The sequence below is a fragment of the Microcebus murinus genome, chromosome 4, assembly GCF_040939455.1.
Source record: "Microcebus murinus isolate Inina chromosome 4, M.murinus_Inina_mat1.0, whole genome shotgun sequence".
NCBI classification, from domain to species: Eukaryota; Metazoa; Chordata; class Mammalia; order Primates; family Cheirogaleidae; genus Microcebus; species Microcebus murinus.
The window spans coordinates 19,091,643-19,107,437 of record NC_134107.1 but is presented as its reverse complement, the minus strand read 5'-3'; the positions used below and the strand labels follow the sequence as shown (position 1 = coordinate 19,107,437).

The following is a 15,795-nucleotide window of genomic DNA, read 5'->3' as shown; positions in this document are numbered from 1 at the left end:
CCAATTTGAATCATCTAATTTCTTGATTGAATTAATGTTATCTGGGATGTTTACTTCTGCAATCCTAGTTGTCAGGTAGAAACACAGGAAATACATAAATAGGAAAATATCGTTGCATGTCTTTTGTCACTGACAACTTCTTATATGTAAAATCTAGCACTTAAAAATAACAAAATATAGAAGAAGAAAAGGCCTGATTGAAAGTCAAGAGCAATAAAAATAGACATAGATAATTCATATAATAAAACAAGCATTTTAAAATAAGTTTGTATATACACAAAATTAAAACACAAGGCAGATAAGTTTGAAAACTATAATGAAATGCATAACAACTGAAATTAAAAACTCAATGATTGACTTCAACAGCATATTAGACAGTGATAAATAGAGATTTAGCAAATTAGAAGAAAGATTAGAAAAAAATTTGCAGACCAAAGCTGAGAGCAAGAAAGTAAACTCAGAAAGTAATATAAAAGTGTCATAAAGGACACAGTGTTAAAGTATAATATACATTTAATATAATTACAATTCCAGAAAGAGACTAATGTTCCCAAAATGTTTGAAAAGATACAACTGAAAATTTTCCAAAACTGTTGAAAGACAGTAAGCTGTAAATTCATAGGGTGTTACAAGTTTCATGAAAAATAAATTTTAAAAACAATATTTTAAAAAAATGGAAAAGATAAACCATAATGAAACCAAAAGACAAAGAGAATTTTAAGAATATAGTGCATTCAAGAAAATAACAGTAAGACCGACAACCTATTTCTTAGAAAGAAGTAGTGAAAACCAGAAGATTAAGGAAATAGATCTTCATGGTGATAACTGGAAATAAATGTGAACATAGAACAAAATATCAATTTTAAAATCTTTTAGATACTTAGGCAAAATGAAGACATTTTCCTAAATAAAGGTAAAAAAATGCTTAGGGAATTTGTAGCCAGCCAGATGATACAATATAGACCTCTGAGAACTGATCTTCAGGAAAAATGAGAAAGCACTGAAATGGAAAAAAAGAAATTCAGGAAAAAATGAAGACTATGAAAAAGTGGAAATATGGGAGTAAATGAAGGTGAATATTAACTATAGGAAATATTTATAAAGGTATAACATATAGGAAAATGGTCAATTAAAATCCAAAGATATGATTAAATAAATTTATTTCAAAATATTTACAGGGTACAAGTGTTTTTTTACCTGGATGAATTGAGTCATGGTGAAGTCAGAGATTTCAGTGTACCTGTCACCAGAATAATGTGCATTGTAACTGACAGGTAGCTTTTTATCCCTCCCACCTTCTTAGTTTACAGTGTCCATTTCCCCACTTTATAATCATTTTTATCTCTTGTTTAGTTCCCACTGATAAGAGAGAATATGTGGTATTTGTTTTTTCTTTCCTGAAATACTTCACTTAGGGTGATGGACTCCAGTTACACCCAAGTTTCTGCCAAAGACATTATTCCACTTCTTTGAATAGCTGAGTAGTAGTCCATGGTATAGATATGCCACATTCTCTTTATCCACTTATGTTGGCTTCATATCTTTGCAATTGTGAATTGTGCTGTAATAAACATTTGAGTGGAGGTGTCTTTTTTATAAAATGACTTGTTTTCCATTGGGTAGATAGTAATCAGGTTGCTGGATAAAATGGTAGCTCAACTTTTATTAATAGTTCTCTGAGTAATATCCATGCTGCTTTCCATAGTTGCTGTACTAGTTTTCATTACCATCAACAATGTGGAAGTGTTCCTATTTCACTGCATCCATGTCAACATCTATTGTTTTCTGATTCTTCAATAATTACAATGATTAATTTTATTTTAAAGAATAAATGAGTAAATTTCACCTGTTTACATAAAACAGAACTCAATAGTATGAACCTTAAAAAAAATTGTAAATAAGAAGCTAAGAAAGTTAAGAATAAAATAGTAGAATAAACTCCAAAAGGCCTGGCCAAAAGAACAGATTCTTTACCAAATCAGGCAAAAAGAGATTCCAAAACAAAATTAAAAATTAGATTAATCTAAAGAAAGAAACAGACAGCTCAGCAATAATACAAGAAGATTTTTAGCTGGACTTTCAATAAAGGTGAGGCTATGCACTCAAAGACATTCATAAAGATATTTAAGATTTAAATAACACCATTAACAAATGTCACCTACTGATATAATAGAAGAATGTATCTGACAGCTGTAAAATACACATTGTTCTCAAGTGCACATGGAACATTTTTCAAAATCAATCATATGCTGTTCCATAAGGCCATTGTCAACAAATTTCAAAGATTAGTAATCATAAAATATGTCTCTGAAATGAAGAACATAAGCTAGAAAATGAAAACCTTAAATTAGCCAGATAATTTCTGTATGATTGAAAAGTAAGCAAATAACTTCTAAAAAACCCATTGGCAAAATAAACAACAGTAGAAATCAGAAGATATTTTAAGCTTAATGATGAGGATATAAAGTATCAAAGATTGTAAAAGTGAGACAAAACCTTACTGGCATTTATTAAAAAAAATATGAAACATTTTAGAATATCAGATTTTGGTAAAGATGTAGGGTAATGGAAATGTCATGCCCTGCTTATAGGAGTGTAACTTGTAACACAGAATTAAGGAAAACTGCAAGTATCTCTATAAGTGAGCATATAAACATTCTATTTAACCCCAAGTGTTGCTTTCAGGATGTCCATAGCAGTACTATGTGCAATACACCAACCTGGAAACAACCCAGATGGTCTTTGATTGAATGATGACATAACCTGCAATGTATTCACACATGGTGTAATGCAAGCAGAGGAAATGATGCAACTGGGGCAACATGCACATATGTGACCAAATATTAGAAAGTTAACATTGAGAATAAAAGCAAAATTCATAAAATTATGTACCATAAATGTAATTTAATAAAGGTAAGGAATAATAAAATCTAAATGACATAGTTTAAGGATAAATTTAGTGTTGGTATTACCTCTGGGGAAAGGTAGAAAATAGCATCAGTGAGGTACATACAGGTAGTTCCAAAATCGTTGATAATATTTAGGTAAGAGGCTATGGAATTCACAAATCAATTCCATGTATTATCAGATGTACATAAAACAGTTTTAATATATTATTTTATTTTTTTTTAATTATCACTTGCCCACCTATGCCCCTTTCCAGGACAGTTTTATTGGTGCCATTTGAGAAAGGTCTTTAACATCCACTTGAAAGCCTTTGCCTTCCCTTTTCAAGAATGCAGTTGTTTCCTGGTTGTGGCCCCGTGGGCAACAGCAGGCCTTGGTCTGATGCTGCCACAAAGCCCGCAAGTGAGTGTCTGAGGGTAAGTCTGTGTCCAGCTCTGGGAAGCAGAGGGAAGGTGAAGGAAGTTGGGTGTGTGGAAGCTGGGCAGAGCCCTGGCTTGAGGCATACGGGCAAGGTGAGCCGACCCTGTATGCACGCAGCTCCAGTTAAAATAATAAGAGTTTTTAAATATGCTTCATTTAAAAAAGTATTCTTGTACATCAGGTATCTAGACTCATTCATTCTCTTATCTGCTTCCATTCCTTTGTGTCATCTGACTAATGTAGAACATGAGAAGTATAGGTAACAAAATTGTACTATATTTGGAATTTATGCTAAATGAGTACATTTATGCCAAATGAGCTAAATGAGTATACTCTATTGACAAAAACAAAAAAAAATATGGGTAACTATGTGAGATGAGAGGTATGTTCATTTGCTTCACTGTGGTAACCTTTTTACTTTTTGTGTGTATCCTATATCATGTTGTATACTTTAAATATACATACTAAAATTATTTGTTAGAAATGTAAATTCTTAAAAGCATAATGTTCTATATGGCAATGAAAGCAATATTATATTTTTCCTGGTTTGTGATATTCTAACACGGCTGGAGATTGAAAAAAAATCTTTGTTTAATAGAAATGAAAAACAAAATTTTATTTGTATCACAACAGATCATTTTTAAATGTATAATTAAACTATTTAAATTAAACATAACATTTAGGGAAACACATTGCTTATACACAATAACACATTTCCTTTACTCATTTCTTCACCCATTTCTTCAGCTTCATGAATATAAAATAAGAAGCTTTACCTGTTATTCAAAGAATGGCAAAAATGCACATGACAAGTAAGAAAAATCGCAAACATGAATGAAGCTGAGAATCTATGTTGTAATCAAGAACTAGAATATGTTTTCATCACCATCCATATTTCAGCAAACAAAATCATCTACTGATAATTTCTTTAACTAAACCCAACATCATCTGTCAACCAAATGTCCTAACTAGAAATGGACAGAGACTGACCTGAGAAACAGACTAATCTTGAGACAAAATGTATAGAACAGCTACAGAAAGCTGCTTTGCTGAGAGTATAATGAACATTAAAACTTAAAGTCCACTGTTTTGTCCTAGAAATTTGTTCTGTATGTTAGCCAAATTGCTCTCTCTTAAAGGAGAGTGATAGTACATTTTCAAAAACAGCTTGTTTCTCCTTTGAAAAGAATAAACCACTTTCTCCTAAATCCCATTTCAAATTAAACATTGTGAGCTTTGTCTCATTTTTACTTTTACTATGATACTTGTGCCTTTATTCATCCTCCAGAAATTTTATATTTGATTGATTTTAATCTCAAAGTATAATTTAATCCACTTTTCCATTGACTTTGTATAAATAACGACAAGCATTTCTAGAGAATCCATTAAATTGACTACATAATCCATGCTTAGGATTAACTGTTGCCTTTGAACTGGTAATAAACATGTTCAGGGTGGAAGGCGTTCATATTCCATCTATAGATAAGTTTTTACACCAGAGTCTTTCCATAGCATTTTTCATCTCTGAATTTCTCAACGTATATATTAAAGGATTCAACATGGGAGTGACAACTGTATAAAACACAGTAATGTATTTGTCAATGGGAAAGTTGGAGACAGGTCTAACATACATGAAAATACAGGGAATAAAAAAGAGGGCAACCACGGTGATGTGGGAGCTGCAGGTAGACAGGGCTTTTCTCCTCCCTTCCTGACTGTGACTTTTAAGGGAGCTTAGAATGACTCCGTAGGAGATGAGTAGAAGGGTAAACACGATCATACAGCTGGCTCCACCATTGGCGACCACAGTGAGACCTATAAAGTAGGTGTCAGTGCACGCAAGTTCCAATAATGGGTACATGTCACAGAAGAAGTGGTCAATGACATTGGGGCCACAGAAGGGGAGTCTGTACACAAAGACAATTTGAACGAAGGAGTGCACAAAACCTCCAACCCAGGCCATCACCAACAGAAGGATGCAAACCCGTCGATTCATGATGGTAAAATAGTGTAGAGGTTTACAGATGGCCACGTAGCGGTCATAGGCCATCGCCACCAGAAGGAAGACCTCAGATCCACCAAACAAGTGATCTATAAAGAGCTGGCCCATGCATTCTGGGAAGGAAATTGTCTTTTTAACACAAAGAAGGTCTACAAGCAATTTGGGTGAAATGGTAGTAGAATAAGCAGCATCCATGAGTGACAGGGCGGCCAGGAAGAAGTACATTGGGGAGCCCAAGGAAGGGCTGCTGATAATAGTCACCACGATGAGCAGGTTGCCCACCAACGTCACAATGTATGTGAGTAAAAACATCACAAATAAAGCTTTTTGCCCATCAGGATCCTGAGTGAGGCCCAGGAGGACAAATTCTGTCACATTGTTACTCTCTCCCATTTACTTTTCTGTAAGGCTTGCATCAGAGCTGAGAGCTCAGGAGACCAGCACCTATAATGAAATTGTGACAGGATATGAACACATAGATGATGTCAGGGAGCACATCTTCATCATCATACCTTCAACAGTGCTTTACCCACAATGAATGTTGAGTAAGTATCCAGTTAGTTCCTCTTCTAAAGAACACACTAGACATTCCTTTAACTGCTCCATTTACCTGAGATGATTTTCCTTGGGGTCTACAAGTAAAAGAGTCAGATAAGCCTCTTGTGAAATATCTCCCACAATACTATGGCAATCTGCTGTCATACCTTAAATACTTCATGGCTGAAAGGATATTCTGTCTTCATGAATGTCTCATTGAATATCAAGAGGCTAGACTTTGAATTGTATTAAATAACTACAAAATTATTTTTGGGTCTGATTCGAATTGCCTGCTTTTTAAGAAGCTGTAATTCTCTTCATTTCCTTTTTACCTATATACAATTCCTATAACATTCAAATACACTATGCTGATATTCAGCAATTAATTTTGAACTGAACTGAACTAACTCATGGCTATCACCTACCACGACATTAACAGCTGGTAGTCTTTGCAAAACTCTTGGGGTGAGCTAGGTAGCGAGGGAAGGCAAAATAGACACTGAAAAGAGAGGTAAAGATCAATGAGACATGGGTTTATTTGTAATGCTATTTAGGCACTGGAAATGCTCACAAATAAACTTCAGTGTCCAGATTCCAAAAAGAAGCAACCCAATGATATTTCCAAGCTGAATGTAAATAGACATGTGTTTGAGTTATTTTCCAAACGTAATCACAAGCCTGTCTCAGTTTGCTCATTGGAAAATAATGGGATTGAACCAAACAGTCTCAGAACCCTATCCATTGAAACTATTACTGTAGCCCTAATTTATTCTACTCTGCTGAAATTTTGTTTCATTTTTCCTATTTTTTTTATAATTAAATAACAATATTCCAGATTATCACTCATACTTGCAAAATGTGATTCAGTGGAAAATGCAATATTATCATTAGAGTGAGCAAATAATGACTGTACATTTCTCAACATGTTGTACCTATTTAAGATCCAAGACATCCTTGGAGAGAGAGAGAGCACAGCATAGCAGTTAATAATGTAGACTCTGAAGCCCCTCCCCACTTATTGTGTGACTTTGAGCCACTTAATAAAACTCTGTACTTCAGTGTCATTGTTTTTAATGAGAATACCCATAGTGCTTACCTCTTAGGATTGTTATTGTATTACAACAAAGTAAAGTGCCTAGCACAGTGTATGGTCCCTACTAAATGCTCAATAAATGAGAAATATCATTAGTGGTCTAGAATGTTTCACTGTGAACATTGGATCAGAAAAATCATTTGGATCTTGGTCAACTTGAAAGGAATTATAGACATTGTCCAAGATAAAGTGAAAAGTTTACCCATAAATCATTAATTTCTTTCTGGGCATACGATAAAATTATATATCTTAGGAATTACCCGTCCAATTATAGGTGAGTAGCAATTTTACCTGTTCTGGCATGGACTTTGATGAGAAGCATGCAGAGTAACAGGGCACAAGTGGGACCCTTCACCAGAGGGAAAGCTGCATAGTAGAAAATGAAAGAAAGGTAAGATCAAACCAGGAAACAGAAATTATAGTCAATAAATTAATAATCACAAGTAATAAGGATATCAACGTGATAATTAAGTGAGCATTCTTTTAAAAATGTTTTTAAGAAAGATTTCTTTCACAGAGGAAGTATGGGCAGCCCAAGGTGCTGAGGGTCCCCGGGGATACACCAGAGGATTCATGGGGCAGCCATAGGAAATAAAGACAGACCAGATCCTAACAAAGAAAACTTAAAAATTACGAAAGAAGAAATCACTGATTTCTTAAAGTTTCTAAATCTGCAGGATAAGGACAAAGTTAAAGAAGAGAGAAGAATGGGACACGTATTGATACAAACTCCAAATTTCTGGTTATTCACTACTGAGGAAAATTACAGATTTAATAAAGCTCCCATGAAGACAAGATGATTCCATTTACATGGATTTGGCAGTGGGGGATGTCATGTGTATGTAGAGTTTGAGCTTTCTATAGAAGCCAGTGGGATGAACATTCTACACGTCTCATTCACATAATTCAGGAGTTCTGTCAATTTTGAAGCTATGGACTGATAAAGACATAACTGTTAAAAAATATAACTGCATAATGTTGTCTGTATCCAATTCTCTATTTTTTTTCCACATCTCACTTTCGTCAAGGTTTAGTGCTTTTTTCTCTCTCTTTAATCATCAATGACAGATTTCAACAGTATAAATCTTCTATTGGTCAATTTAATTATTAATATTTACTTTTAAAAATAGGGTACATAAACTATTTTCTATTATCAAAGATTTAATAATTTGAAAACAAAAAGATAGCATTACTAGGATATCAACTGAAAACAATAAGTTAACAGTTCCATAGAAGAAAAATAAATTAACATAATTTCTTAAGAACATGACATTTTAAAAGATAAATTTGCATGCTAGCAAAAATACTCTCCATAGTATTTTAAAATTACAGTCTTGTACATCTTTCTAAATGACAGTAGGCAAGGTACTTCCCTGATCAAAAAGGTATATATATATATATATATTAACATATCTGCAAGGATAAATTTTATATTCATACATAAATGCCCCTATCTTGGTTACAGAACATAATAGGTATTTGTTCCTTTACATATTATCATGGTTTTGTATGATATGCAATTTTAAATTCTCTAATTGAAATATATCTAAAATAATTCTAAAGCTTTTTTAATACATCAGGTAAAATATCACATCCCCAAATTTAGATTATAATCCATTGATTTATGTGTTATACACCTAACATGCAATGTATTTTTCTCTTTTTATTTGGCAGAATGGAAAATAAGTACCTATCAGGCTATATGTTAAATCAAATACACTTTGTGTATTCTGATTAATTTCTGTGTTTTGCTAGCTTAATTTTTCCACTTCAGATTTCTTCAATGAAAACATATGATATCTGAGACATTAGCTATATTTCAACATATCATAGGAATTTTTAATGAGTATCTCCTGTCAGTTATTTCAAGAACTCACTTGTTGGGTCTTGTCCTTGGTCTGAAAAAATATATGATTCTTTCGCTGACTGTAACTGTAGATACCCTATGCATTCATGTGTGATCATGGAACACATGGTGATATGTGCATAATGAGTGAATCTAGAAATAGATCCCAGTGGCTACACTTTCCATACCTACACAGGCTTCCTATTATCTTATTCGTTCTTAGAGGTGTAGAAGTATCCAAAGCACATGCCTAAAATACAAAGACAAGTCAGTTAAACATAATGCCAATATTTACGGTAAAAATGTAGCTGAATATTCTCACCTGATGAGTAAATTTGTTCATAGAAAAACAGAGATGCTATGTATGCATGACTATGTAAAAGTTGACCTAATTAATGGAAATTAACATGTCCAATCCCATTATTTGGTGGCACAAATAGACAACAAATTTTTCAACAACAAACTAGTTACATATTTTTCTCTTCAAAATTATGATGAAACAACTTAAAAAGTACTTTACTTTCATGGAGCATTTATTATATCATTCATCTGCTTAGCTACTAACTTCTGTACCTAAGGAGGCAAATGCTGTGATCCAACGTCTTGGAAAAGCCAATAACAGAACTTTGTCACAAATAGAAGAAAAAACCTTTAGTTTTTCAGTCATTCACATAGCATACCTCTATGACCACTGCTTTACTAATTAAAAGTCTTTCCCTCTTCCTTACCAAACTCATCCCAAGAAATCTAAACCTTCCACAAATTTATACAAGTAATGAAGGATATAACAAGAAAACATCACAGCAATAGGAATAGATATCATATCAACTGCACACACACTCCAGTTTTGGGTAAAATTTGAGTTTTTCAGAAATCTCTTGGGTTATTTTATCAGGCACATGATTCTTCCATTTATATGTGCTGACACAGTTTATGACTTTTCAAATCATCAGTCTTTTAAATGTAGGGAACTGTAAGGTCATTACACATCAGTTAATTAGAATATTTGGAACAAATTCAGATGAAGTAATCTCTCTGAAGAGTTTTCTTGCTTAGAACAATCCCTTGAGAAAAAAGACTTAGATCTTGCCAAGAAAAAGATGAATCTAAGAAATGTGAAAACCTTGTAATGTGAAAAGAAAAATTCTAAAGTAAATGGAATAATAAGTTATGAGTTTCACATTATGAAATATTAGGTAAGGCATGTAATATTTAAACAGGAATGAAGGGGTAAGAAGCCCAAGTTCCCTTCCCCAACCATGTCCCAGGGAAGGAGGGTTTTACTCTGTTAGAAAGTCTCTACCCAAGAAGCCCTGAAGCTCAAAGACAGAGAGCCCTAGATCTTAGTTGATATTCTAAAGCTGGAAAGATAGGTATGCTCTTAAATCTGCAGTTTTAGGTTGAGGTAGAAGCTATTAATGAAGGTCTACATCTGTGTCATATGTAGGCATATTGATATTTAGTCCATTGACTCACCTTAATTTTAGCCTAATTTCAAAGCAATAGCTCTTTCTACAAGGAAGAAACTGTTCTTTTCCAACACAGGAACACCTAAGAACTTCCACTGTTATTTCCTTGACTATGGATTTCATTTGCTACATTGCACATCTTTATCACATTATATGTTTAATTAAATATTGGATCTTCTGTGTCATAAGGGCCTTAGATAAAGAGTCACATAAATACCTATCTCAACTAGCTATCCATCTTTATCCACTCAAAGTAGGCATTTTTTAACTTATGTAATAAATGGATTCAATCCAGGAAACCTGAATATCTTATGTACTAAATATGAGATTTAAAGAGCCGATCTGAGCACTATACATCTTTTATTGGTAAGTACAAAAACATGCACATATCTATTTTAATTCTGAAGAACTATCTTATGTGATCAAAGTCACAGTGGATTAAATTATGACTCCAAGTGTACAAGGTGTTAGCTACTCTCCTAAAAAAACAGTTCCCAGGCAGGATCCTCACAAGGGATTTGGAAATAATGTAGAGACAGAGACAAAGTGTAGTTTAAAGTGGTGGGGATGTCAGGGGTCCTCCAGCATTCCCATGAGCCAAGAGGCACTGATTAAATGCTGCATCAGTATTTGTTGGTACAGCAATTAGTTGTTAGTGGTTATAGATTTATGTGTACAGATGATTTGCTTAGGTTTTAAGGCTCCCGTACAGTTTTAGGGATCCCTTATGTAAACAGTGAGAAAATTATTTCAAGATAAACATTTTAAGCCCTAAGTTAAGAATAGACCTAGCTAAGCATACAAGTTAAAGTGATTAATTAATCAGTAAGGCATAAAACAGGAACACTGAGCCTGCATACTTATCTAGGCTACATCTCTACATAACAAGATATGTGGTCTAGAGTAAACAGGAACTGTCCTTGAAATTAATTGGTTTTAGCTGCAGGTGTCCATGGGTGGACATCCTTTGATCAATCTCTTAACCTTTGGCCCCGTGCCAAGCTCTGCTTTGCACAAGCTCCAGGTGCTGGTTTGCAGGCCTTGAGATCGGGGCCACCTTGCAGTCACCCCTGATCTGTGGAATGCCCCTCTTAATGTTAAAAAGCTTCTGGTCTATGAACTAACACACAAACAGATTCCTTCAAGGCAAATTCCTGCAAAACTCCAGAAACTTTCTATGCCTCTTAACCCTATTTCCCAACACAAGAGGAAGAACTAATCTATGAATAAGGCATCATTCTCTATGTCCCTTTCAGCTGAATGCAAAGAACTACTAATGTTTTCTTCTTATGAGGCAAAGGTGTTTGGAAGAATGGATGATATCCACAACAGCTTAGAATCTGAATTTATTTACTCAAAAAAAAAATACACTGAAAATATTAACTGATGTAGATGTTACCTCAAAATATGCCATAGTCCACAGAATTCTGTGTAACTGATCTGTATAGCCAATCTAGAAAGTCAAATATACATCTAGCAAAAACATTTCATTTTACCCCAAATAGCGAAAGAAGAACAACCAGAGGAGCTAGGAAAACATAATATGCGTGAGCTTAAAAGCACTTGAAGAACTAGCAAGGCACAAAAGTTCTGTGGGACCAATGTTTTGAAGGAAAGCCAGAGAGTTACACTCAGCATGTGGGTTCTCTTTTCTCTAAAAGTATATGATGATTCTAAAAGCCTAAAATGAAAACCTGGCTGCAACTTTATATGCATGCTTTACCTTGAGGGACAAGTTAAATTCAAGGTCTATCAGGGAGAAGAGTCCTTTTTCAATAGACAGGCTTTCATCTGAGACCATTTGAGGGCTTTACTCTTGAAGTGGGGGAGAATAGACCATAGAGTAGTCCTGAAAGAAAATCAAACCCAGTTTGAATAATCTAATTTCTTGATTGAATTAATGTTATCTGGGATCTTTACTTCTGCATGCTTAGTTGTCAGCTAAAAACTCTCTTAAATAGGATGACATCATAAAAAGTCTTGAGTCATCTGAAAGCTTTTTATATATGAAATCTGGCACTTAAAAATAACAAAATATAGGAGAAGACAAGGCCTGATTGAAGGGCAAAAGCAATAAAAACAGACATAGATGAATCAAATAATAAAAAAACAAATATTTAAAATAAGGTTAGTATATACAAAAAAATTAAAACTGAAGATAGATAATAAATTGAAAACTATAATAAAATATCTAATAATTGAAATCAAAGACTCGATGACTGGCTTTAACAGCATATTAGTAGCTGATAAATAGAGAACTAATTATTAGAAAAAATATGCAGACCAATGTAGAGAGCAAAAAATTAAATGCAGAAAATAGCCTAGAAGAGGTATAAGGGACACAGTGTAAAACTGTAATGCACATGTAATGTAATTACAATTCCATAAAGAGAAGAGGAAGAGAATAGGGTAACCAAAATATTCAAAAAGATACAGCTGAAACTTTTCTAAAACTGTTGAAAGACATTAAGCTATAAATTCATAGTGTGTTACAAGAGTTATGAAGAATACATTTTAAAAAGAAAAATTTTAAAGGGATAAATAGAAAAGGTAAAGCATAATGAAGCCAAAACACAAGAAAATTTTAAAAACGTGGTACATTCAGGAAAATAGCAGTAAGACCAAACCCTATTTCTTAAACAGAAATCCTGAAAACTAGAAGACGAGGAAATAGATCTTCATGGTGCTACCTGAAAATATATGTGCACATAGAACTAAATATAGATTTTTAAAATATATGTGCACATAGAACTAAATATAAATTTTTAAATCTCATAGAAAGAAACTTAGACAAAATGCAGATATTTTTCTGATCAAATAAAAAAAAAATAGAGATTTTGTGACCAGCCAAATGATGCTATATAGGCCTCTGAAAACTAATCTTCAGGAAAAAGAAAAAGCTCTATAGTGGTGAAAAGGAAATGCAGGAAAGAATGAAGATTATGAAAAAAGGAAATATGGGAGTAAGTAAAAATGAATATTAACTATAGGCAATATTTATAGATGTAAAACAAATAGGAAGATGGGAAATTCAAATCCAATTATATGATCATTTTTATTTCATAAAATTTACAGAGTGCAAGTGTTTTTGTTACAGGGATGAATCGAATCACGTTAAAGTAAGGGCTTTCAGTGTACCTGTCACCAGAATAATGTACATTGTACCTGACAGATAGCTTTTTATCCCTCCCCCTACTTAGTTTTCAATGTCTATTCCCGCATTTTATGACCATGTATATCTTTTGTTTAGTTCCACTGATAAGTGAGAATGTGTGCTATTTGTTTTTTCATTCCTGAGACACCTCTCTTAGGATAATTGTCTCCAGTCCCACCCAAATTTCTGCAAGAGACATTATTAAATTCCTTTTAATAGCTAGATAGTATTCCACCGTACAGATATGCCACAATCTCTATATCCACTTATGTTGATTCTATATCTTTGCAATTGTGACTTGTGCTGGAATAAATATTTGAATGAAGTTGTCTTTTTCATAAAATGACTTCTTTTACTTTGGTTAGATACCCAGTAATTGGATTGCTGGATTGAATGGTGGTCTAGTTTTATTAATAGTTATCTGAAGAATCTCCACACTGCTTTTCATCATTCCTGTACTGGTTTACATTACCATCAACAGCGTAAAAGTGTTCCCATTTCACTGCATCCATGTCAACATCTATTGTTTTCTTATTTTTTAATAATTACAATGATTAATTTTGTTTTAAAGAATAAATGAGTACAATTCACCTGTTTACATAAAACAGAACTCAATAGTAAGAACCTTACAAACAAAATCCTAAATAAGAGGCTAAGAAAGGTAAAAATAAAATAGTAGAATAAACTATATAAACCCTGACCAAAAGAATAGTTTCACAATCAATATCAGGCAAAAATATACTCCAAGACAGTATTAAAAAATTGAACACCCTAAAGAAAGAAACAGACAAATGAGCAATAACACAAGTAGATTTTTTAGCTCAACCCTCAGTAAGGCAAGACTCTGTATCCAAAACATTCATAAATATATTTAACATTTAGACAACACCATTTACAAATGTCACCTACTGATATAGCAGAATAATGCATCCAACAGCTGTAAAATGCACATTCTTCTCAAGCACACATGGAACATTTTTCAAAATCAATAATATGCTGCTTCATAAAGCAATTCTCAACCAATTTCAAAGATTGATGATCATAAAGTATGTCACTGAACATAAAGAATGCAAGCTAGAAATACAAACCTAAAATTAGGCAGATAATTTTTGTATGTTTGAAAATTAAGCAAATAACTTCTAAAGAACCCATTGGCAAAATAAATAACAGTAGAAGTTAGAAAATATTTTGAGCTTAATGATGAGGATATAGCATATCAGAGCTTCTAAAAGTGATCAAAAATATTGCTGGCATTTATTAGAAAAAATATCAAACATCTTGCAATATCAGATTTTGGTAAAGATGTAGCGTAATGGGAGTGTCACACCTTGCTAAATAGGAGTATAACTTGTAACACAGCATTAGGGAAAATTGCAATCATCTGTAAAAGTGAGCATATAAACATTCTACTTAACACAAAATAATTGATTTCAGGATGTCTATAGTAGTACTGTGTGTAATATAAAAAACTGGAAACAAGCCAAATGGTCTTTGAGCGAATGATTACATAACCTGTAGTATATTCACACATGGTGAAATACAAGCAGAGGAAATGATGCAACTGAGCTAACATGCACCAACGTGACCAAATATTAAAAACTTAACATTGTGGATAAAAGTAAAATTCAGAAAATTATGTGCCATAAATGTAATTTTAATAAATGTAAGGAATATTAAAATCTAAATGTTATAGCTTAAGGATAAATTTAGCATTGATATTACCTTTGGGGAAAGTCGGAGAAACAGCAACAGGGAGGTACACACAGGTCGTTCCAATAACATTGATAATATTTTAGGTAAGAAGCTACATAACATATGAATAAATTCCATATATTATGAGATATCCATAATATCATTTTATTATTTAAAATATTTTATTACTTGCCCACCTATGCCCTTTGCAGGGCAGTTTTATTGGTGCCATTTGAGAAAGGTCTTAAAATTAGCCCTCAAGCCTTTGCCTTTCCTTTCTAAGAATGCAGTTGTTTCCTGGTCGTGGCCCCATGAACAAGAGCAGGCCTTGGTCTGAAGTTGCCACAAAGTCCATGTGTGAGGGTCTGAGTGCAAGTCTGTGTCCAGCTCTGGGAAGCTGAGGGAAGTTGGGTGTGTGTGGAAGCTGGGCAGAGCCCTGGCTAGAGATGTGTGGGCATGGTGAGCTGGCCCCACATGAACTCAGCTCCAGTTAAAATAAGAAGTGTTTTAAAAGATTTTTCCATATAGTGAAGTAAACATGTAGTGTAGACCTCTAGATTCAGATATACTCATTCTTATGTCTGTTTCTGCTCCTTTGTATTCTCTAATGTAGAATGTGAAGACTATAGGTAACAATATTGTACTATATTGGAAACTTATGCTAAAGGAGTATAT

General features: G+C 33.4%; 1 protein-coding gene across 1 annotated transcript; it reads right to left on the bottom strand.

Annotated features, from left to right (window-relative positions):
- Positions 1 to 4,792: 4,792 nt before the first annotated feature.
- On the bottom strand, positions 4,793 to 5,722 carry LOC142870456 (olfactory receptor 4A5-like). Its single transcript, XM_076001261.1, has one exon. The coding sequence runs from the start codon at positions 5,720 to 5,722 to the stop codon at positions 4,793 to 4,795; it is 930 nt and encodes a 309-aa protein (XP_075857376.1).
- Positions 5,723 to 15,795: the final 10,073 nt, after the last annotated feature.

Coding starts and splice junctions, on each gene's coding strand:
- LOC142870456 (XM_076001261.1), bottom strand. CDS start 5,722: ATGGGAGAGAGTAACAATGTGACAGAATTTGTCCTCCTGGGCCTCACT.